This window comes from Daldinia childiae (assembly GCF_008694065.1).
Source record: "Daldinia childiae strain JS-1345 chromosome Unknown Scaffold3, whole genome shotgun sequence".
NCBI lineage: Eukaryota > Fungi > Ascomycota > Sordariomycetes > Xylariales > Hypoxylaceae > Daldinia > Daldinia childiae.
In genome coordinates this window covers 5170167-5193683 of record NW_022984644.1, presented here as the reverse complement: position 1 = coordinate 5193683, position 23517 = coordinate 5170167, and the positions used below count along the sequence as shown (strand labels likewise).

The 23517-nt window shown below is 46.0% G+C and overlaps 7 protein-coding genes across 8 annotated transcripts; 3 read left to right on the top strand and 4 right to left on the bottom strand.

Moving 5' to 3' along the window:
• Positions 1–893: 893 nt before the first annotated feature.
• GL218_04129 (ATPase synthesis protein 25, mitochondrial) lies at positions 894–2770 on the top strand (the record flags this gene model as incomplete). Its single annotated transcript, XM_033580713.1, has 2 exons — positions 894–2585; positions 2687–2770. 2 exons carry the CDS (start codon positions 894–896, stop codon positions 2768–2770), a joined length of 1776 nt encoding a protein of 591 aa, XP_033436251.1.
• Positions 2771–4026: 1256 nt separating this feature from the next.
• On the top strand, positions 4027–5178 carry GL218_04128 (Nuclease S1; the record flags this gene model as incomplete). Its single annotated transcript, XM_033580712.1, has 4 exons — positions 4027–4422; positions 4527–4538; positions 4609–4795; positions 4901–5178. 4 exons carry the CDS (start codon positions 4027–4029, stop codon positions 5176–5178), a joined length of 873 nt encoding a protein of 290 aa, XP_033436252.1.
• Positions 5179–5406: 228 nt separating this feature from the next.
• GL218_04127 (Exopolyphosphatase) lies at positions 5407–6706 on the bottom strand (the record flags this gene model as incomplete). Its single annotated transcript, XM_033580711.1, has 2 exons — positions 5407–6533; positions 6607–6706. 2 exons carry the CDS (start codon positions 6704–6706, stop codon positions 5407–5409), a joined length of 1227 nt encoding a protein of 408 aa, XP_033436247.1.
• A 533-nt stretch (positions 6707–7239) lies between these two features.
• Positions 7240–12004, bottom strand: GL218_04126 (Serine/threonine-protein kinase ppk19; the record flags this gene model as incomplete). The annotated part of the gene is made up of 2 exons (XM_033580710.1): positions 7240–11738; positions 11791–12004. The coding sequence occupies 2 exons, from the start codon at positions 12002–12004 to the stop codon at positions 7240–7242; spliced, it is 4713 nt and encodes a 1570-aa protein (XP_033436248.1).
• Positions 12005–13284: 1280 nt separating this feature from the next.
• GL218_04125 (SH3 domain-containing protein) lies at positions 13285–15356 on the bottom strand (the record flags this gene model as incomplete). Of its 2 annotated transcripts, none has more annotated exons than XM_033580709.1 (3): positions 13285–14800; positions 14849–14932; positions 15031–15356. In XM_033580709.1, the coding sequence occupies 3 exons, from the start codon at positions 15354–15356 to the stop codon at positions 13285–13287; spliced, it is 1926 nt and encodes a 641-aa protein (XP_033437125.1). The 2 variants fall into 2 exon arrangements, with proteins under 2 accessions (XP_033437125.1, XP_033437126.1); XM_033580708.1 differs by having other exon boundaries at positions 15031–15233.
• Positions 15357–21093: 5737 nt separating this feature from the next.
• GL218_04124 (uncharacterized protein) lies at positions 21094–21540 on the bottom strand (the record flags this gene model as incomplete). The annotated part of the gene is made up of 4 exons (XM_033580707.1): positions 21094–21157; positions 21221–21403; positions 21470–21489; positions 21538–21540. The coding sequence occupies 4 exons, from the start codon at positions 21538–21540 to the stop codon at positions 21094–21096; spliced, it is 270 nt and encodes an 89-aa protein (XP_033437127.1).
• Positions 21541–22145: 605 nt separating this feature from the next.
• Positions 22146–23271, top strand: GL218_04123 (54S ribosomal protein L3, mitochondrial; the record flags this gene model as incomplete). The annotated part of the gene is made up of 2 exons (XM_033580706.1): positions 22146–22167; positions 22220–23271. 2 exons carry the CDS (start codon positions 22146–22148, stop codon positions 23269–23271), a joined length of 1074 nt encoding a protein of 357 aa, XP_033437128.1.
• Positions 23272–23517: the final 246 nt, after the last annotated feature.

Sequence of the window (23517 nt, the reverse complement as noted above, 5' to 3'; positions counted from 1 at the left end):
GAATGAAGTGGCGGGTGTCTGGCAACCAATTGTTGTCGCCTCACTGCATTGAGTCGAGGTAAGGAAAGGCTCTGTCGAGCCGGAAGAGGTCGCACAAGCATCGCGACGGCTTGGGTATAAGTATTTGGGAGGAGGGGAAAAGGAAAAGCTATTCCCAACAAACTCTTTTAAAAGCTGCCGAGAATTTTGCTGAACTATTATTATAACATGAAATTTAAAGGAATAGGTAAAACCGAGGAGGCGATCCTATATGTACGAACCTAGCCTATGCAGGAAGAAAGACCCGACTTGAGGTCGAATTTGAACAGGATAATTAAGTATTTGGGAGGCGAGCTTTTTCACCAAGATCCAACTCCGAAATTTTTGCCATTACGAACGTATTTTTTTAGTCCCCCTCAGTTAGGCTTAGATAAAACGATAAGTGCGATAAGAATTGATAGGTATCTGAATTGGTAATTTCTAATTGGCTTGAAGCTTATAAATGCCCCACTTAACAAATCTAACAACCAAATTCGCCTCCATTAAAGGTTATACCCTACCTAAGGTTAGAGGTTATCAGGTATCACATGCCCACTATGAGATCGCAACTTTAGAACCTTAAAAGTTAAACGTCTTAACTTGCAGATTTAGTCTTATTCTGAATTATTACATCAAGACTGGATGACAGTTCAAATTCATTGACTACCGGTAGAAAGTTTAGAATAAAGGGTCGGCAACCATTTTTATCATCTCGACGTCATCTAGCCGACGGCATGGTAACTCGACATGCAGTAGCCACAGTGGCCTGCTCTCACTGCCGTCTGGCTGCTTTAAAATTATTTGCTTCTTCTACGAATACTTTGCCCGCTATAAGATCTAGCCCTTTACAGTGTCGACCGCGAATAGTCACTGGGATGCCAATTCGGACATTCTCATCTCGGTTATCTCAAAATGACATCTCAAATAGCACGGTGTTGACCGAAATAGACCAAGAAAAGGACGACATACTTGATGATCAGAGTCATGAGACTACCACGGGGAGCACAAGTCTAACCAGTACCCCTTGGTATCTTCAAGTCGAGCCTCCAAGACATGTGGCTACTATTGAGCCGCCGCCATTGCCGGAAGTTCCTTCAGACTCTCCAGAGATCATTGGCGCATTATTAAAATATGTTTCCGAGGAGTTGGGCCTTGACGAACTTTCTCTATTAGATCTTAGGGACCTAGACCCTCCAGCAGCACTAGGCCCGAATCTTTTTATGTTGTTTGGTACAGCACGGAGTGAGCGCCATCTCAACGTATCCTCTGGGCGGCTGTTACGATGGCTACGAGCTAAGCATCATATCTGGGCTCACGCTGACGGCTTGCTCGGACCAAATGAGCGTAAGACAAAACTGCGTCGGATAGCTAAGCGGGCAAAGCTCCTAGGAGGTGTTGCGGATACCGATGACGGCATTAGAACTGGCTGGATATGTGTTAATTTAGGGACTATAGACCACGGCAAAGAGGTGTCTGCAGTTGTTGCCGGCGATGGACGTGTTGCTGGTTTTGGTGCTGCTCAAGATGGATCTACAATTGTCGTTCAGATTATGACAGAATCTCGAAGAGCCGAAATGGGCCTTGAAGCCTTATGGAAACGAAGTCTAGGTCAACCCGTCGACAGCGTCGTAAAATCGGAGGATAAGCCCGTAGAACCGGACCATAGGCCTACAAAATCCGAGCATAGGCCTATAAAGTCTGAGCATAGGCCCGTAAAATCGCATCATAGGCGGCCAAAGTCAGAGGCGAAGGACATGGAAGACCTCCACCCGTTGGAAAAGGCTATTCTCGCCAGTTCGCGCCGGCATACAACTTCTGGAAACAATCACTTCAACGATACGTCAAGGAATACGCCTTTTGAGCAGACACGGTTTTATTCAACACAGCGGACGATCGGAGACGAAGAACCGGTGGTCAAGTCACTGTTTAATATCGAATCGGAACAGGCACTTGAGCAGAGTCTAAAATTTGATGTTCATCAGAAATCCAATATTCTATCTCTACTGGAAGCTCGGCTTGATCATCCATCTGTCATCTCTACTTCGGATGAAGGGCGATCCTTCTCAAAGTCTTTCCTTCGATTATCTCAGCTTGCGTGCCAAGGCCTCCATCCATTTGAAACCTGGGGGTTTCGTCTCGCAGTTCACACGAAGGCATGTGAGCTTGGCATGGATAATCTCACTGAGTTTCCAGACGACGCACGGCAACTAGTTGAAGAAATGTGCCTTCATGGCATCCTTTTCACGCGGCAGCAGTGTCTGCAGCTTTTGACGTGCATTTATACTTCGGATATTGGGGGATTAGATGAACAAACTAAACTAGCCTTACGACTCTTGAAAACGGTTCAGCAACGTGGACAGCCAGTCCTCGCTAGTGATATTATTGTCACTATTATCGAAGCAGCAGCTCGATCTTATAAGCGATCCGCGTCCCGAGATTACGTAGAACTCATGAAGCGACTGGAAGACGTCTTAGTGCAAGCAGATTTATCCCAACTAGAGGAACCGCAGATCATGAGACTCATGAAAGTATACATCGAAATGGGCGATTGGAAAAGATTTCAGAACGTATGGGGCATACCTGCGAGACACCTACGCCCGCGTTCAGCAGCTATGTATATTCATGCCTATGATCTGGCATCTGCTACGGGTTCACATTCGGTTTGCAGAGCGATGCTAAGATTGTGCTTTCAGGAGATGCTCTCAGAGAACCCGCCTGTGCTACCTCGTGGTATGGTGTTGGAGGCCATTAAAAGGTGCATTGATATAGCCGATAAAGCTGCCCAGGAGATTTTCACGTCCATACTGAAAAATCCCCACTCTCATGAAACTCGAAGAGGAAAAGAATTTGTTAGGCTTTTGAGTAGCATACATTTGATAAATCTAACCGGTGGGCGATAGGCTTAAGGATGGGCGATGCATAATCTTGGAGTTAACATCGGCATATGAACTTATAAGTTAACTCGTCTCTACGGATATTTTGGAAGCTGTCGACCAAGATTTGCAAAATCAATGTATCTTCCATGTAAATTAGTTGAATATATTAAACCTATGGCCTCTCTTACTTTTGCACGAGGTCGTATAGGTAATTCGCTTTCACCCTTTGATTGGAATCTCCAGCTGTGCCAATCCTAACAACCTTCCCTTTCCGGAAACCCCGGCCTCCATTGTATATCCGCTGAATCGTAAGCATGGGTGTAGACAAGTTGGAGCATTACGTTAAATCAAACCGTATATTCAAGCTTTTATACCTAGGTAGTTACCTGACTCCATAATCATGTTTCGCTAAATCTAACGATAATAATAATCAACTAACCTACCGTCAACACCGACTCAAGCATATATAATTGCCAACTACGAAATATAAATCTCTGCCAAGATCAACTACCGAGAAATTCCAAGTCGGTTTTCCTCCAGAGGTCCTTAACCGAATTGCGGGAGGATTAGAACTTTAGATCCGCATCTCACCGAAATCCAATCAAGGCAGGTCATAGGCAGCGGGTCTGGACTAAAAAGGCAAGCTCTCTAGCATGGGCCAACCACTATCGCGGAGAGCATCCTCAGCAATGCCAAGGAGTACCGGTTCCTGGCCAACGTGCCTTGCTTGATTGGATGCGCCCCGAGATAAGGGTACCTACGACGCAGCTGAGTGGCGATCAGAACAAACCACCTTCTGTAAACTTGGTGTCGTTCGACGCTAGATTCGCATCGTGTTGCTGGATGTATGCTATATCTCCGTTATCTCGCCTTAGATTGAGGGCTTAGAGAGCGTTTGGAAAGGTAATTGGCTTGCTTGGTGTGGGTTTTGTTAAATCAAGCTGATACCCCGGTGTATATACACACGTGTAAATAAGTGAAGATATGAGGTTGGACTGAGCAGGGAAGTTATTTATGTATATAATATCTTCATATCATATCTTGGCATCCTAACTTCTCGTCGTCGTCGTCTTTCCCGTCACTACAATATCTTCAATCCGTAAGAAGGAAATTGACTGCCTAGGTACTCACCATGACGCGCATCGCATCTCTCGCTCTCCTATCCGTCGCGGCCCTTCCCGGCGCCATGGCCTGGGGCGCCATGGGCCATGAGACAGTCGCCTATGTCGCGAGCAACTACGTCAGCGCATCCACCAAGTCCTTCTTCCAGGACCTGCTGGGCGATACTTCAGCGGACTACCTAGCCGGCGTAGCCTCCTGGGCCGACAGCTACCGGTACACGAGCGCGGGCAAGTTCTCGGCGTCGTTCCACTATATCGACGCCAATGATGACCCGCCGTCTAGCTGTGGTGTTGACTTGGATCGCGACTGCGGTACCGAGGGCTGCATCGTGCGCGCTCTCCAGAATTACACGACTATTCTGATCGGCCAGAAGGCGACCGATGCTAATTTGCAGATTGCGGCTAAGGTAAGCACATCTACTACTTCGTACTCTACTCAAGAATATCCTGCTTAGGCGGGTATACTTGAGTACGTACCTAGGTAAATGAGTATTAACGACCGCAATTATAGATGATCATCCACGTAAGAAATTACCAAGGGGACGTCAGACGAAGTAGCGCACTCAGACGGAGGAATTAACATAACATGACAGTTCGTCGGCGATATAGGACAACCTTTGCATTGCGAGGCTTTAGAAATCGGCGGCAACGATATCGATGTGCAATACGACGGCGACGACACAAATTTGCACGCGGCTTGGGACAGCAACATCCCTGAGTCTATTTCTGGCGGGTCCTCGCAGTCGTCGGCGAAGTCGTGGGCCTCGGATTTGATAAAGGGTAACGTACCTGTCTCTTTTACTCTATTCATTCCTCTTTTCTTTATTTCCCCTATTCCAGATAGAAAAACAAAAACAGCCATAACCCTCTAACAATAAACCCCAGAAATTGACTCCGGCTCCTACAAATCCCAAGCAGCAAGCTGGGTCAGCGGCCTCAGCGTCGCTTCGGCAGACAAGCAGACGTCGACGGCGCTAAAATGGGCTACGGAGAGCAACGCATACGTGTGCTCGACGGTACTGGCGGACGGCGTAAGCGCGGTCGAGAATAAGGACTTGAGCGGGCAGTACACGACGACCGCGCAGCCAGTCGTCGATCTGCAGATAGCGAAGCAGGGGTACCGGCTCGCGAAGTGGCTGGACGCTATCGTCGCTGCAATTTGATGAGTTTGACAATACTAGAGAGGTTGAGTCGATTACGATGAATCGGAGTTATGGTAAACATGAAAAAAAAAAAAAAAAGGTAGAAAAAGAAATGGGACTCTAAGTGTAGGTAGGTAGGTATCTAACTATTGAATTCTAATGCTACCTTACTTGTCCTCGTTCATCTACGCGATGCATGTCTTTTCAAGACCTCTACTCTAATATGCTAGATGCTAGTCCTCTATTCCCCTATTCCTTCTTGACCCCCTTTAACGCCTCTCTCAGCATAGGCGCGATCTGCTTACGACTATGCTCGACTCTCGCCTGCGTCCAGCATCGTCTCCAGCCACTTCCCCCATCTTCTTCCAGATCAAGTTTTCCATCTCCCCATGTACCAAGGCCCAACTTATCCTTTCCATTCTTCTCCGCAAACGCCTTCACAGCATTTACAACCCCCAAACCACCCCGCGCCCAAACTAGCAACTCCCGCTTAAATTCTCCATCATCTTTCGCCGTAGTAAGCACCGCCATAATATCAATGCTCTTTTCCTCACACCACTTCTCCAACTCTTTAGCGAACGCCTCCTCGCCCCCGGCCTTGCGCACCAGAAATGCGAAGGCCTGCGGTACGGACGACGTACCTAGTTTCAGCTGGCCCTCATCCCACTCCTTATAATCCTTGCGGAATATATCACGGAACGACATGTACGAGACGTCCTCCTTAAGGGCCGTAACCTCGGCGAAGAATGCATTGCGGTCGTATCCGCTCCCGGTACCACTACCCCTGCTCTCGGAGCCGGCACGGATATGAGCTTCGGCAGTTGCTACGGCGCGCTCGTCATGGGCCGTCGTTTTATCCTTGTTGCCGAGGTTCGTGGTGTCTATGAGGATGGGCGCGAGGGCTAGATATGCAAGTTGCGCATTAATATGCGCAGCTTCCTTGCTGCCACTGTCCTGCTTCGCTAACGCCTCCCATGCCTCGCTACATTGTTCCACGACTAAGCTCATGCAGCTACCGCACTTCTCAATGACGCGGGGCTCGGCATCAGTGGGGACCTTGCCTTCGTCATCGTGGTGGTCGACACATCCGATAACTCTGCTGCCATAAGTCTGACCTAGCGGACCTGTCATGACATTGTGGTCGACGAGCAGCCAGCGCGTATCCTCGGGCTTCAGACCGTTATCACCGCTAGGCAGCTCAGTTAGCGTCAACACGTTGTCGGGGGTGACGGCAGCATGTTTTAGCACGGAAGTAAATTCCGGCCGTAGCGTGAGGTCATCACGGGGTAAATGGCACAGAGGTATATGCAAGATATGCGGTGGTGAGTGAGTCCTGAGATAGGCTAAGAATAGCGTAGAGCATAGGGAGTCGAGATCTAGTTACATTTCGTATTAGCCTCTAGGCCCGAAGACAGATAGGAAGATAATACGTGCCAGCTGATTCATTACCCACAACAAAGTGCAACGGAGCCGAGCGTTTAGATGGCGGGGCAGTTAATGCGGCCCGGGCTGTGGCCAGAAAGGCCTGCAGCGTTTTCTGTGGTGGCATTTTTAAGAATTTACTTTATGTGCCATCCATAAGTGTTACACTCAAATACTCTTCTATGAATGGTATACTTAGACGTTAGATATTAAAGGTACCAAGTGTTTTGTTTGTATGTTTAGGTATACATTAGGTAGGTAGGTCCATATGCAAAAGTGTAACGTCATACTTGTTTCTCTTCTCGCCCCCGCAGTTTTTTCTCCTATCAATGGTGTAACAACGTCTTGCATTAGCTCCCGATACGTTAGTATAATTGTACCTGGTACTAGGTACATCATGTATCAATTTAAACATGCATGTACGTACCTAGGTATGTACCTAGGTACTATATTACCAAGATATAGTCAAGTTAAAGAGGTATCTATTCCATTTTGTTCCATACAATACTTACTACACAAGCATATGACCTTGTCGTTTCCAGGGTCTTTGAGCCTTAATTACGCCCGTAATTTAATCTACCTAAGGTTATCCTGCCTTAATCGAAGCCATACCTAGGAAGCCATACCTAGAACGCCCACCTGTAGTAACATCTATTACTTTTACTGGAACACAAAGATGACCCCTGACCTATCTACGCTAACAGTCATCGTGTAAGGCATTTCCAATACCGCCACGTCTAGGATCGAATCTAAATGACTTCTGAGTAGCTGTCCCTGCTCGGCCGATATGACCGCGTGTCTGGGTGGCTTTTCTCTGCTGCTCGTAGCCTTGCTACTCTTACCACCTTTCTGATCTGCACCCATCGCATTACCTCCCTTTGGTAGCCTTTCCACGTTAAGAGTAAGCCCAGGCTGGTTTGGTGTGTTGACCGTGCTGAAAATCGGTCTGGCATCTTCGCCATGGAGTCCGCTGAACACGCATGAATTCTCGACTCGCATTAGGTCCCAAAAACGTAATTTCTTGTCCGATCCGCCTGTCAGGATATATCCGTACCGTACTTCGCGCTGGTCTTCCATAGCACCCGAACCAGCAACCATGGCTCGGACGCCACGATCTCCACTGCCGTTGGCGGTTGGCTCGATATTTGTTGCGAAACGGTCGAGCATGCCTTCGGGTTTGTCTTCGTCAACGTCCCATGGTTTGTATCCTTTAGGTCCATCTTTAGATGCGCCCGCCCGATAAATTTCCCTGCATTGTATCTTCTCCAGATCCCAGACGGTAACCTCGCCAAGGCTAGTACCGCCTGCTACGCATACCCACTTCCCGCGGCCTTTGGTCGGATGAAGACAAAGGCGGTGGATAGCTGATTTGCCTGGTACTCCCCAACCCTTCAGCCTCATCTTGAATCGTAAGTCCCACAAGTCCAAAACCCCGTGCGACGTGCCAAGTAGGAGCCAGTTACGCTTCCGATCAACACAGAAACAAGTGGGAGTACCGTGGTGTACCGGATTTTCGAGAACGTATAAAAGCGTCATTGTACGAAGGTCAATACCTAAGACTCGAGACCGGTTGGTTGCAAGTACCAGCACGGAATTCAGCTCCTGCTTGAAGTGCTCACACCAAACAGCATACTCATCTGCTGGAAGCTGGTACTCACGAAGTAACCGCAATCGGATATACTTAGTAGCTCCGGTGGTGATTGCCGTGTCGACCTTTACTATATGAACGCTGCCATCACTAGCGCAACTAACGAACGTATGCGTGTTCTCAATGAAACAGAGGGAGATGACCTTCGCGCCCGAGGCGTGCTTATGCGTCTGGCGTGAACGATGTGTGACATTGCGCTCCAGCCTAGAGGAGTCCCACACCTTCACACAGCCATCATCACTACCTGTAATGAAAAAGAGATGGTCTGGCGATGGAAGAACACGGTTGATCGCCCCCGTATGTTCCGAGAAGGTAGCGACAAGACTACCACTCGGCTTCCACGCCTCCTCGCCGCTTTGTCCCGCCGCTTTACTTACTTTTCTCCTTGTTATTGGAGAAACGAGTGGTCCAAATTGGGCTATATCGTGTGGGTAGTTATCGATATACATGTTATCGAGCATTTTTAGTATATTAGGGTCATTGCCCTCATATGTATGCGAAGCACGCGGTCGACCTCCTGGCATCCCATTCTCTGTGACGGCACTAGGAATTATTATTTGCGGTGGCGGATTCTGTGCGAATGGGCCCTCGACTTGACCAAACGCATTCGCTTCAGTCGTCCCCGTCTCTGCGATAGATCTACCACTATCTTTTCGATTTAAAAGGTCCAGAGCACTTGACTGGTGCCGAATGGCTCTCCTGGTGGAGTATGGAGAATCAGAGATAGAGGCATCATCATCCTGAGAAGTCGGTCCACGTGTTGTAGAGGAAGCACGACGCGACTCGTTAAAACCTGTGCCGTTAACTGGAGAAGACGCCCGAGACTCCATTGGCGATAACGCTCGGCCATCTTTCGTCCTTGGTGATATTGCTCCTCCACGACTACTCAGATGCGAGCGATGATTATTCATGGCAGCACGACGCCGCTTCCCGACGGGCTCATCTATTGTCATTGACGCATCTAACAGCGCATCAGCAATAGTATAAGGACCTTTATCCGAAGCTAAAATTCGCTGTCGCTGCCATGCGAGCTCATCTTCGGCAGGAGCTTCGTCGAACATGATCGTCTGCAATTTGACATTGAGACTTCGTAAAGGAATAATACTGTTCAAGGATGTGGTGATGTTATCTTGTGCGAGCAAGTCGCGGTTCCTCATTTGACTCAAGCGCCAGATAAATTCTCTAAGAACAAGCAGCTTGAATTCATCTTCGGATGCCATCCCCATGTTCCGTAGTCTGGTAAGCCATTGTTCATCTTCGTCATTCCGTTGGACTTTATTAAGTGTTTGCGGCTGTACCTCCCGAGACGAACGGATTGCTAATGCCGTAGACGCAATAGTAAATGTAGACTGCTTCTGTTGTTTGACAGCTTTCCAAAACAGCCCTTTATCAGTTTTCTGTGCCCAGGATAATGCCAAGTCGAAGACCGTTCTCGATAGGGGTTTCTTCAAAGCGTCTAACAATTCAAGCTCAGAAAAGTCGGGAATTATTGCTGGCTTTAGGAATGGCCTAACAAGAGGTAAAACGATGCATCTAATATCAGCGGGAGACAGCAACTTTGCAGCACTAGAAATGTATTCTGCAGCAGATTCTCGGATCCACAGATTCGGATGCATTGTGAAGCGACCAACCACATCTATAAGCTCCCAAGTTTTTGCTTTTGATAATAGACCCAAACTTGCAAGCTCAGCCAAAGAGTGTAATGCGGCCTGTACCACATGCTCTTCCGGATCGGTCACAGCCTGTATCATCAGAGGAAGGCTAAATTCTTCCAGGCTAGTGCTACCTAGGAAAGCAGCAATGCCTACGATCGTATCGAAGAATGCACATTTTAGCATCCAGTCTCGGTCGTTGAGATACGTATTAAGATGAGTGAGGATAATATCATTAGACTCCGCACTGCCGAAAAACATGCATAGTTCTGGGACGGAACTGAGAAACGCCCGACGCACAGAGGCGTCCGAGTCTTCGACTAGAGCTTTGGCATGAGTCTCGAATAGTTCAACAAGCTCGCTTTGCGCGTTATCAAAAAGTCCATCGAATGCAGCATCGGGGTCGCTGCCAGCTTCGACTTCTGGATCAGCTGTACTGATCGATCCTTCTGCTCTCAAGATGGCTGTCAACTCTAAGAATTTCGAAGCATTGGTCGCAAGACTGCCTAGGCAGGACGCATATGTAGCTCGAACTAGGGCGCTTGGCTCCCTGCGTTCCTTTCCCATAATAGGTTGTCTAGAGGCACCTGACAGAAATACCTGCATCCTGGGCATAATGTATTCGGGGAAAACGTGGGCATTAACCGGCGTGACCACCGTTACAAGAGCCAGAAGTTGAGTGACAGATCTAAGAGCTGCGATAGCAACTAGATCACTATCATCATTCAGCATTGTCATTAAATATGGCAGAACCCGATCGAGCTTCGCTTCGTCAGACAGCCTCTCGGAGAAAGCTAATAATATATCACAGGCTCTGATCTTTGAAGCTGCTCGGGCTGTATTTCTGAGGGAAGCTGCGACAAGAGTGAGAAATATTAAAGTACCGTCGTCGGTAGGAGGTTGCTTTCCTGCAGACGTAAAATGTTCATTATTGGGTATGTTTAGTCGTATGGGAAAAAGTCCTAAACCGAGGCGAGGCGTAAAATGAGTAAGCTGGGACGACTCTTTATCGTCCCGATAACCTAAGAAATATGATATTTTGTCAAAGTCGTAGAAAACTCGGTCTATCCGATCATCGGCCTCGCCTAGATTCTTCACAGGCCCTGAAACCAGCGCCCTGCCTGAACTTGGATCGGTGACAAGTTCCATATACTGGTGGAGGAAGTTGTAAAAGTACTCGGGAAAGACCTTGGCTTTGTAGAAATCCAAGTATTGCTCTGCGGAGTATCGTTTTTGGGGGTCAAGCTGGATCATGCTGGACAGCATCTCCCTCAAGCCCTGATCCGGTATCCTACTAAGATGCGAGATCACTGGGTCGTACTCACCACGGCGGTATTTGAACATTTGGCTAAGGCTGAATATTGGGGTCTCGAGAAAAAGCTCAGCGATTACACAGCCAGCGCTAAATATGTCCATGGACCAGGTAAGCTTATGGCCCTGGAGTTGCGCCTGGGGGTTTTCGATATGCTCGATAAACCTCTCTGGGGCAATATAACACGTACGCCGGCCGGACAGGTCGAAAAAATAAGAGTAAAACATAGGGTTATCATCGGGCAGCATCGTAGGCTTAAAAGAGCCAGTGAAATCGGTCAGGTAAAGCCAGTTCCAAGACGTCACCATAATATTCTCTGTCTTCAGATCGCCATGGTATATGTCCCGGCTGTGGCAGTCTCGCAGTGCGCATAGCAACTGGAATGCAAGCCATTTCTTCTCTATATCTTCGAGGAAAGGTCGCGTCGACATGCGGTCGTAAAGGGAGCTGTATATGTATTGTCGCACAAGGTAGGCGTTTCCCTCGGTTTCAAAGGCACGTTCGAAGCCTAGGGCGTTAGGAACATCTCTCAATTTATCCCTTTCCTCTTGTGATCTAGTTAGCTAAAGTAGTACGCAAAAGAAACAATCGTGACTGACGCAGTATCTTGTCGCCATAATCTCGTAGAGATAGCGGGGTATAGGGCTTCACTGTGACCTTTGCCAAAACTACACCATCATTATGACGAGCACGGATACTCTTCATGAACCGGGCACTCCCGATCGACCTTTCGTGCACCAAGTCGGCTAACTCTGGTATATCGATTCCAGCAGAGCCGGCGTACGGCGTAGTGAGGGAGTAGCTGTTACCCATCACGCAAACATGTGATAGTGCTACCTAGCCAAGTTTGTAAGACGAAAGGAATTGACCATCTTCGAGGGATTCCACAAGATTTATTAGTAGGTAGATAAAAACAAAATTGTAATGCGTGCACTATTGGTAATCGTGTTGGGGGATGAAATAATCACGTCGACTTGCTCACGCGGCAGCTGGCAAGGCTGCGTGATCTTTAATGACGGCAATATGTAAGTGGGAAACTGGGAGTAGGCAGGTTCCATAGGTCGGTAGGCGGGCGGTCACTAATGCTTAGAAGCTAGAGTGGGTCATAACCTGACGCACAGCCTAAAATGGTACTACCTTAAGGTATTAACCTCTAGGAGGTAGGTACCTACATGTATTTAAAGGTCTTAGGTCTTAGGTCTAGACCCAAACTACTATGTACATTACAGAATACACACGTCATGTACCTGAATGTATAATTCCATATCTACGGCTTTTCAATATTCCATATAAGCATACACATGTAGGGACTCATTTTCGGGGAAAGTTTCTATATTCGATAATTAAGATGGTAGGCTTACGATATTGACTAAGACGAACCTCAGTAACATCATTATGCCAGGTATCTAGGCTAAGGCTCTTCGTACCATACCATTGAAGATATTATCAGAATTCTCTCTCCTCATCTCCTTGCTCGTCTAGTAGCCATATAGGTAGCATCATATGCGTTGTCCAGCTCCAGTCCAGTCTCACACGGCTCCCCTCCCTAAGAAGTAATTACACAACAATGGCCCTCCCCGACAGCATCCACTCCAAACACCTTTGCTAACACACCGGGTATATCGAATGAACAATCGAATAGAATGGGGAGGGCTCAAATGCATGTGGTCGTCATATTAATATAATCGCGTCTCTTCATATCAAAAGTCCCAGGACAACATGGTAAACACCACCACCAGAAGTCCTGCGGTCAAATCCTTGATCCGAGGCGATGCGTCATCCGAAAAGAATTAAATGCGTATTATGGAATCGAAAGCATTAAGCGTATCAATCGCGATAATGCGAACTATCGTGTCTATGTGCAGGATGAAGGTGGGAAGACGGGCAGCAAGCCAGTGGTGATTAACCTAGACGTTTCTCGGCCATATATCGAGGGTACACCGGGAGGAAGAGTGACGCCAGGTATCGTGCTGTGCTCGGACCGAAAGTTGCGCCTAAGTCAGAAGTCCCTGAACGCCAGAGCAATGCAAACGCAGGCAAGCTTCATCAATCTATCAAATATAAGTGAATAGCGTAATATGTCGTTATCGGCTTCAGGTAAGGTGGCCGCCGTGATGGGCACTCGAGCCAGTCTCTGTGGACCCGTCACCTTCGATAGTTTTCCTCCAATGCTCAGGGAGGCAGACGCAGACCAATGGGAAAGCCTTTATCTCTCCGCTAGCAGGAGGTGATGTATCTCGTCCACGACCCGAGGTGTGCGATACACCACTGTCTCTCTGGGCCTGTTTTCGTGCCTCCCACTCGTCTGCCCTTTCGTCTAACAAAACGCCCGTTGCCCATCCATCATCCCAGATACCAACCACCTTCAACATATCGCCACGCTCCAAGGCAAATTCATCGGCTGCGCGCGGTTGATATGCCCATAGAACCGCGACGCGCTCGCCTGGATGGACATCGTCTTGTGAATAATAGTCCTTAAAGAATGGCAATTGCTCGGATTGTTGGCTGTTGACACCGGGAGGGGATGACATACCCCCGGCACTAGTCGGAGATTGAGGATCCTCACCAGCGAGTACAGAACTACTGGATAACGAACCGTGCCTGCGAATGTTCATAGGGGGTGGGCGTAAGATAGCTGCACGTGGTTCTGACCTGGGGCTATCACCAAATGAATCCGAAGATGAGTGATTGTCTCCTGCCCTCCGCCTTGCAGTCATATATCCAGCAGCGGCGCCTGCTGCTGCTGCGCCTGCTGAACCCCCACGCTTTGATTCTCCACGTCTCGAGGACGGATCTCCTGTATGGCCTTCCAATGCGGACATGCGAGCTATTCTTCCTCCGGGGAGAACTTCGTAGTCTTGGGGTGGCGCTGCCACGTTTGCGGGTATCTGAGCTGTCTGGAGTCCTTTTCTAGAGGGTGAAGGCTGGTTGAAAATGCTTCCTTTTTGACTACCGCGCCTCCGTCGGGCAAGTCTAATGCACATCAAGAGGAGGAAAATCAAGAGAGCCAGACCGGCGACAGATCCGACTACAATTCCAGCTATAGCACCGCCAGAAAGGCCACTATTGCCTGAGGAAGCTACCGGTACCGGAGTGGCCGTCGAGCTTGCAGAGGAGCTTGCGGTTGGTAAGGTCATCGTCGGTGTGATCGTGGGTAGGACTACATTAGCACATCTTGCCTCAATATCGGAGTTGTAACAACAGGTGTCGGTCGAATTAATGCCACCCGAGGCGCAGTATGAGCACAATCCAATAGTGCTACCTCCATATCCACAGTTTTCTGGCTCGTTAGCTATGCCTTGTACGCAACTACCAGGTGTCAATGAGCGTGGTGGTACGGAACAATCGATAAAATCAGCTCTTATCTGCTCCTGACGACGATCGCTGGTGCCAGGACAAATATTGGTGTCGGCTGCCAAATAGGCTTCGCTCTCAGCGAAGTCGGTGCAAGAGTCGGCACATAAGGGTAATGAGGCCTGGTCCGACAGGCCACAGGGCTCAATGGATTTCTGAATGATAACATTACAGATCTTCGAGGTGGTGAAGCGGGCATATAAATCAGTAGTATTGACAAGGTCGATGTTACCACATCCTAGAAGATTCTGATATCTATGATAGTGTAAGTTTAGGCTACCAATATAGAGTTATTTTACTTACTGTTCTTGAACATAGGTCGTTCGAACGTACTGGCTTAACTGCTCGTCAAAGGAAGCCGTATCATTGACATACTGAAGAAAAGTACTGAGTATAGCGGTCAGAAATTGAGACGAACTATACGATAGGTAGGCGTCCCAGTCCCATTACTGAGAACTTGGGTTTGCAGGGGAATGAAAACTTACAATCTTTTTCGTAGGTCATCGTCCGTAGTAGAAATTGAAGCAGGCTGAAAAGCTCCGCAGGTAGTTGAGCCCGATAATGAGATGCATTTTTCTTGCGCCATGGAACCAGGAACCGTAAAGAGAACCGAGAAAAGAGCCGCCTTTGCAATCCATCCCGCCCCGCCAGTCGTTCTTCCACGTCCTCCTAATCGGGTCCGCGACATGGCTATATCGCACTCGCTCTGCTCCGAGGAAGTCGAATTGAGCGATATATCGCTGATCCTCCTAGAGTTTTCGATAATAGCGATCGTTGGCGCTATGAATGCATGATGCTCTGATCCTATCATTGCTCAATACCGCATGCTACTCGAATCGACTCGTTTGAGGCTGTTTGCTGTTGGGGGTCCTAATATGTCTCGGAAGTTTCACGGTGGCTTGGCGCTAATAAGCGGTAGAGCGTGTGAGATGCTGATAGGAAAAGTAGTTTGTTTTTGTTTCTTTTTTTTGAGTAAATTTATGTCCCGAGGTTGGTCGCAGTAAAAGTGGTAACCGTAACCAAAAAAAATCAGGTGAAAAATTATCTAGAGTCAATTGCTCTAAAATTTGAATTAAGAGGGAATGGTGATTTTTACTACGAAGCTTTGTTCGAGGTAATAGTATGCCGATAGGATCGGGTGCGTTGATGTTTCCGTGGTGACGAATGAGTGTGTACAGTTGGAGAAAGTGAGACTGGATGGAGAAGGAGCCGGAGCCAGAAACCGTATTAGTGATTAAAATTCAGGTCGCGCTTGACATGCTGTGGTGGCCTTTAGGATGCACGACGTCGGCTAGGACACTATGGCGGAGGCTCTAAACCCAGGTGAATTTAAGATGGCTGGGCCTTCGGCAAAAAAAACGAATGATTGAACAGGAAATAAACGAAGGATAAACAAGGAAACAAGAAAAGAAAATAGGCCACGACGGTGCGCCGTGAAACCGTAGATCTGAACTGAGGAAGAAGATGATGATTAGATCGGAGGGAAAGAGGTCGAAGTTTGGATATACGACTGAATAGGTCGTCGGCAAGGAGGAGAGAGGGACAGGAACAAGAGAGACAGACTCGCGTAACCAGATTATGCCCCAAGCTGCTTCTGCGCTTCTGGGCTGTGGTCGTTGTTGCTTTGCTAACTGCGATGCTCCTTGATCATGGATGAATTGTGCCTGCCCCCCCTACCTGCCCCCCCTACCTGCCGGGTCCTGCCCTGTCTTACCCTGGTTGCCTTATGTACAGATGTACCCCACCCCCGACATAGCGCTGTATCTGTACTTCTAGCTACTCTAATTAGTGCAGACAGATATCGATACAGAATGTACAGTAACAAATAACTGCTATAGACCCCCAAGTCAATACTAGGTGCGTTTTACCCTCCACGGAGTCTTGGCGTAGATTTCATCCAATGGACCTTAACTCAATCAGTTCTATCAACCCGCGATCAAGGTTACGGCCCACAGGTACAAACTTACTTTGCTTGCAACGATTTACGGGACACGGGCTTCAAATTAAAGACCTTCGTCCCATTTCATACTAGTTATCGCCTTTATCTTCAACTTATATTCGTTGGGTTCAGATACCATATATTCTTTCCTGATATTTCTATGATATAAATAATCAAACGCATTGAATTAATATAATTGGCGCAGTATTCGATATCATTAGAACCATTGCTTATATACTTACATGTATGCATGCAAAGTATCAAACAATGCTATTCCATAATAGTAGGTATACTCGTACATATGTCGCACTTCATGCTTGAGCAACAACCCCTGTCAAGCCACGGACCTCAGACAAAGTCTTGGTTAGAATGGGTAAAGCCTCAGAAGCACCTTAAAATTAGCTGACATGGGTATCTTATCCAATCGCAACGCCTAGAATCTCTGAAGAAAAGCAAAGACTCAATCTCTTCAAAAGTCGACATCTTCCCTAACATTACATAGGTATCATCACAGCGAATGGTAATGGTATCACCTTATTTAACTTAGGTAGTTATTTAAACAAATCGATCTACTAATAATGAGACCGCTGTCATCGCAACAATGGTAGGGATATGAATAGCCTTTGTTTAGCATGATATTAAGTTACATCAGTATTCAGCGGCCGCTGATCACGACGGAAACCTTTATGTGCCAACTAAACATGAAGACGATGATGATATCTTGAACGACGAACACCGATGCGACGGGACACCTTACTTGATAGTTTATCTAATTGCGAAGTTCTTCCTATGTAGTCAAGCAAGCTTCTTTCCTATTCTAGTCAGTGCCTGGTATCTTTAGTATCCTGTTTTAGACATTGCACTTGTCGACATATGATTTTATAATCATCGTTGTTTACGTACGAAACATATATCAAACTTTCAGCCATGAGGCTAAATCACCAAACCGTCTACGATTCGGACGCCGATATCTGCAAGGCTTTACTACCTACCCTTAAGTCTTCAGTGTGCCACGAATCACCAAACCCCAATAGACAAAACCATCTTGTAGAATCCTAGAACAGATCGACGAGGTTAGTCTCAATTGTTTCTGATGCAAGCGCCGATCAGATGAGCTGAAACTTCCGCATTAAAATTCTCCAAGCGTCAGGGCTGTATTTTTATGTAAGATTCGTCTGTCTCATTCCCGCGCTCTGGTACCTATTGGCTAGACCTGTTCTCATGCCTGTTGATTCAGATTCATATCGTTCTTGCACTACATATTATGTAGTACATAACTTCGCTTACCCGGGCCGCCAGCCAAGGATCCCAAGGTCCCTCCGATAATTCAGTAACTCTAAAGACACAGTACAGATCGACTAAAGAAACAGCACATCCACTTTGCACGTGATGAAAGCCACTACAAGCCACCACAAGCCACCATGCACGGCCATTTAAAACTGTACCCAACCCCATGCATATACCCCACTTGCATTGTAACCAAATGAAATTTCTATAATTTTTAAATATTTTTTTTTTAAATATTTATAAAAATATAAATATAAATGAAATAAAATATAAATAAAATAATAAAAAATAATATATAAAATATATAAAATTATAAAAATTTTTAATGGTTGTATGATAATTAAGGAAAAGTTACGTTCCCCACGCATTAAAAAAAAAACACCTATATACATATAAATAAAACATGCTTTTAACATGTTTTTTTAAATAGTTTTTCTTTTTTAAACATTATAAATACACTCGTTTCAATTAATTGTTATTTTATTAATTATTACTTTATTTATTTATTTTATTTTACGTACGTATTTATTAACAATTTTATATAAATTTAATATATTTATTTAAAATAAAAACCGTTATTAAATAAATTAATAAAATTTATATTATTATATTATTTTAAATTTAAAATAATTTATTAGTTTTATTTATATTTATATTATATAATAAAAAATAAAAATAAATAAAAATAAACAAATTTTATTAATTATATTACGTAATATTTTATTTTATTTATTTTATTTATTTTATTTATTTTATTTATTTTATTTATTTTATTTATTTATTTATTATTATAAAATTACGAAATATCAATGAAATATTTATTAAAAATATGTTATATTTAAAGTGAAAAATTAGAAAAATAATAAGCCTAGTTGCACGTGATTTGGACCGGATTTAGGAAAGTTATATAAATTAATATATATTAAGTATTATAAATATTTCAATATCTACCTAAGTATTTATGTATCAAATGTGTGGTCGGGTGCACGGTTGGCGCATCTCACGTGAAAGTGGATGTGCTGTTTCTTTAGTCGATCTGTACTGTGTCTTTAGAGTTACTGCCGATAATTGTTTCTCCGACCTTGTCAAAGACGAAATGACGACGGCCTCATATGCTAGGCTGAAAAAAGGGGTAGGCTAACGCACTGCGTTTTGACCTTTTAATCCTAGTCTTTAGCCTTTCTATTTTTTCTTCTTTTCATTTTTTCCTTGTTTCGATCGAGTCTTTCAACGAAGCTTATACTTTCTTTACATAACATCAATTTTAGCCCTGCCATAACAGCCAAGCACGGGCGCTTGTTTCATTTACCTTATATGCCGTGCTAGTATTCTACAAGATGTTCCCCGAGGCATTCCGCCGCGTCAACCGATTAATTGAGTAAATCACCTTACGATCATATAATTTAGTACAGCCATGCCCCTTATGAATTTACCTAGCGAGGTGTTCAAGTTTATACTGCTGTGTATATCTTTTGGATCTATCAGAGTAACTTCTCATGATTTAATTTCCGCAAAAACAAGCAATTCAGTGGTCGACAGTGCAATAAATCGATTTGTGTAAAACTGTACATTGTACCTACGGTATCATCCATCAGAAGATATTCGAATACGACAATGTGACTCTAATTACTACGATTGATGTTCATGCACTTCGAAGCCCTTCTTATAAACTCGCGGCACCCCTAAAGTATTTGATATGCTATTTATACCAAAGCTACCTAACTTAATATAAACACTTCGACAAGTAGGGGAACGATCTACGTCAGGTATAAACGTACCTGTTAAATACTACTCCTAGTGTCATTTACCACCAAATACAACTAGTATTTTATGTGAATAACTAAGCTACTATCGCCTACTACCTGACGATCTCATAATCAGGTTATTCTTCATCATAGGTTCAAACCCCAAGTCTAGAGTTCCAACCAAACGTTAGGTCAATGTCGGCCGATCAACCTATAAAAAATAATTATATATCACTTAGCTACTTAGATGTCTGAACTGGATATCTGATGAAGTAAAATGGTAAGGGTGCTTCGTGTAGGGAAATAAATATTTTGAACAATACGAATCTATAACTATTTACATATACCTGACAGAAACAACTTGATTTGATGTCTGAATACTTGATTATATAAGAATAAAACTTCCCCTTGCCTCAATATAATAGTTTCTCCCTCTCTCGGCTCGTCTCATAAGATACTATAAGGTTGTTTTTTTGGTGGTTTTTTTTTTTTTTTGGCGAACTCCCGCCATATTTCATTAATTAAAGATGCCTAGCTTGGAATATTATCATACTTCTGGTGAGTCTATAAGATACCTAGGTAGATTCTAAGATAACTATTCTATTATCACTTAGTTACTTAGATGCGGTAGGAGACAACTGTGTTAAACATACTACTAGATCGCGAGTAGTGCCATGATTTTAGCAACCTAGCCATAAGTAACAGTACTTTCTTAGATCACTGATCAATTTCCCGACTCGAGAATATTCGGAATGGGGTTTGGAATAGTTACTACTAACTCCTAGCCCCCTATCTTGACCCCCTCGCTCAAAATGAGATAATATTAATCATTTCTCAAAAAGTCGAATGTATGTACTTGGTCTTTCGTTTTCGACCACTTAGGGGTGAACATTGCTAACATATTAGTATACAATGATAGCAAATACATAATACGGGATAAGAGCAAGAACCGTAATAGTATATTAGGCATACTACAAAATGTTTCCTCTCTACCTGTGTCTTGTAAGTCTCAGATATATCCATTTGACATAGAGGGCACTACCTGATAATCAACGCGAAAATCATCCCCCATACTTGAATATTCTCATCTTACCCGATCAAGCGAAAAATACCATATGCTACTATGACACCCTTTAATGGACATCCATGGGTGGCCTAATGATTATTCGCTTAGTTCCCTCTTTCACTTTATGGGCTTCTACATGGCTACTTAGTAAATCTGGTCACTCTGCTGGAGTGGTTGGAACGGATATGAATTATATAAGATATGAGCATGCTTGGGGATGGTGGGTCGATTACCTCGTATTGGGTCAACTAATTATAGTACTCTGCTAGCAAATGCATACTTCTGGTCTACACTGAAAGATCTTGTGGAACGGATCGAATGACAAGGCCCCTTGAGTAAGGAGGTTTCTAAGTGACTTTCTTTCCAGGGACGACTTCCATAGTCACTATCATTCGAAAAGTTACGGGCATCGTCGAGGGATGATCACTTATTTCTGCCGAAGTGTAGCCCGATGCCTAGTATTGCCGGTTTCAGGATATGGTATATGTACACCCCAACAATAATATCAGCTCTACGATTCCTCGGTCTTCTTTGCTTTCTGCGCTGCTTCGTACTCCCTTATCTGCTTAGTCCAGCTGCAAGACAAATTAGCATCGCGATACTCTCCCTCCCTAATCATGACACAATATCAAACGTACTATCGGCTGGGGTAGAATCGATCCGGCTCCGGCATCTTATATCGCACCTCCCGGTCGGCGCTGAGCTTCCACGTCAAGGCCGAGATGCCTAGGATAACCCCCATGAAAACCGCAGTGTTTGCTTTCCAGTTGCTCGGTTGCGTGTACCAACCACCGGCCGGAGACCATACGTGCTTGGGGTAGCTAGTGGGAGGTTAGATTCGTCTGTCGAGGTTCACATGGCGGGTAGGAAGGTAGGTTGTAGCTTACGGAACTTTAGGACCGCCACCCTAGTAGATATTAGTGATGCATAATCGAAGAGTTTACCAAGCACTTACCATCTTGTTCGAATGTGCAACGAACAAATTCTTGTATGGGGTCAATTGGGATAAATTGGGATCTGGTGATGGTACGTCGGGAAGATTGCGGATTGCGGGTTGCGGGTTGCGGGTTGCGGTTTAAACTGTTCGCCTATTCGCTTACAGTGATACGCCTTGCATCAAATAGTGCATTACCTAAACTTCGAGAACGTTAAAATGGTCCAGAATTAGGATTCAATTGATTGGCGCTCGGGAGTGGTTAATTGTTAAACCGATTATCTAAAGTACTGGGCGGGCATTAACGGGGTGGCACGTGCACGATTCCTATCATTGGTCCCTTGTTAATCGCCCGTAGCTTCAATTCACAGAAACTTTTTCTTTAGCAGACAAGACACGAGACCACTTACAGCAATTGCCTTATTCCCCGCCAACCGTGTCGTGTCTCAACCCGCCCAGTGCGTTGGCATGAGGTGATCTGCGCTATCTAAAATGAAGAGAATACGGTTGCACAGGTTATCGAGTCAATTACTCTCTACAACGCCCGCGAGGCCACCACCTAGTTCGACAAGGATATGTCGAGCCCCCCAGACTTCTAGATTACAAGCCCCTCTATGTTGTCAAAGGAGATGGCAGACGACAACATCCGAGGTTGTTCTCGAAGAAATAAACGATACTGAAGAACTTCCCATACTACTACCAGAGGAGGAACACATAGCACCCTTACCATCCCCGCCTCCAGAGCGAGCTCTATACTCGGCTAAGCTTGCGGCTCTGCATGCGCGACTCTCTCTCTCCTCTAAAATCCCCTTACAGACTCTCGCCCGCGCCCTTATAGACCCTTCAGCCGACGCAGACCCCCGCTTCAACAATGCGAATCTTGCATTTGTGGGCGCATCCATCCTCCAGTACCATGCCTCGGAATTCCTCATTACCCGCTATCCCCGCCTACCCATGGCCATTCTCTTCTCCGCCATGAAGGGCTACTCCGGCGTGCCGGCCCTGCACCAGATTGCTCGCGCCTGGGGTGTAGAAGCGGCCGCCGCGCCCGGCGAGGAGGTGGACCCGGGGTTATTGCAATTTTCGCAGGACAAGCCGACGGTCATGATGAGCAAGTGGGGCTACGTGCGTGCTGAGTCGAAGGAGATCCAGAAATACAAGTGGCGCCGGGGTCTAAGCAGTTCAGTCATGTACGACGATGCATTCGGTGAGATGGTAACGAAGCAGAAGCAGCCCAAAGAAGAGGAAGACGTCGAAGTTAGTGCGGCGAGAAACACAAAAGACCTAGTTGTCGACAACCCGGTGGGGAATGCGAACGCTAACTTCGTGCGCGCGGTTGTTGGCGCTATCTATCTATACTGCGGGCGGGATGCCGCCAAGACCTTCGTGAAGGCGCACGTCCTTTCTCGGACGCTCGACCTCTCTAACATGTTCGAATTTAAGACGCCAACAAGGGAGCTGGTTAAGCTATGCGCAAGGGAGAACTTCGACGCCCCCGTCGCGAGGTTATTAAGCGAGACGGGTCGTCTGAGCAGGACACCCGTCTTTGTAGTAGGCATCTACAGCGGGCGAGACCTGCTGGGCGAGGGCGCAGCTAGCAGCCTCGACGACGCGAGGATATCAGCCTCCATTAATGCGCTAAAGGCGTGGTATCTATATAGTCCGGTCGACACCGCGGTACCGAGTGACACGTTTGTGGAGGATGCCGCTCCGTATAAGCCGGTGTACGTTGATATCGGTGAGGTTATCTCGTAGTCTCTGGCCTCGGAAGAGTTTCTACGCGAGAGTGCGTACGGATTATCCGTTACGGAGAGAAAATAAAAAATCGTTACTGGATAATGGCACCGGAGGGGATCATACGCGGGGAAAAAAGGGATGATGATACCTAGCTGCTACGGAACTCATGAGGGTGGATTCAGGGGCCGGCATACCATATGTATCATTGTACTATATTCGAAAGCCGCGAGCATAGATGGCCCATGTAGAACATATGAAGACAGC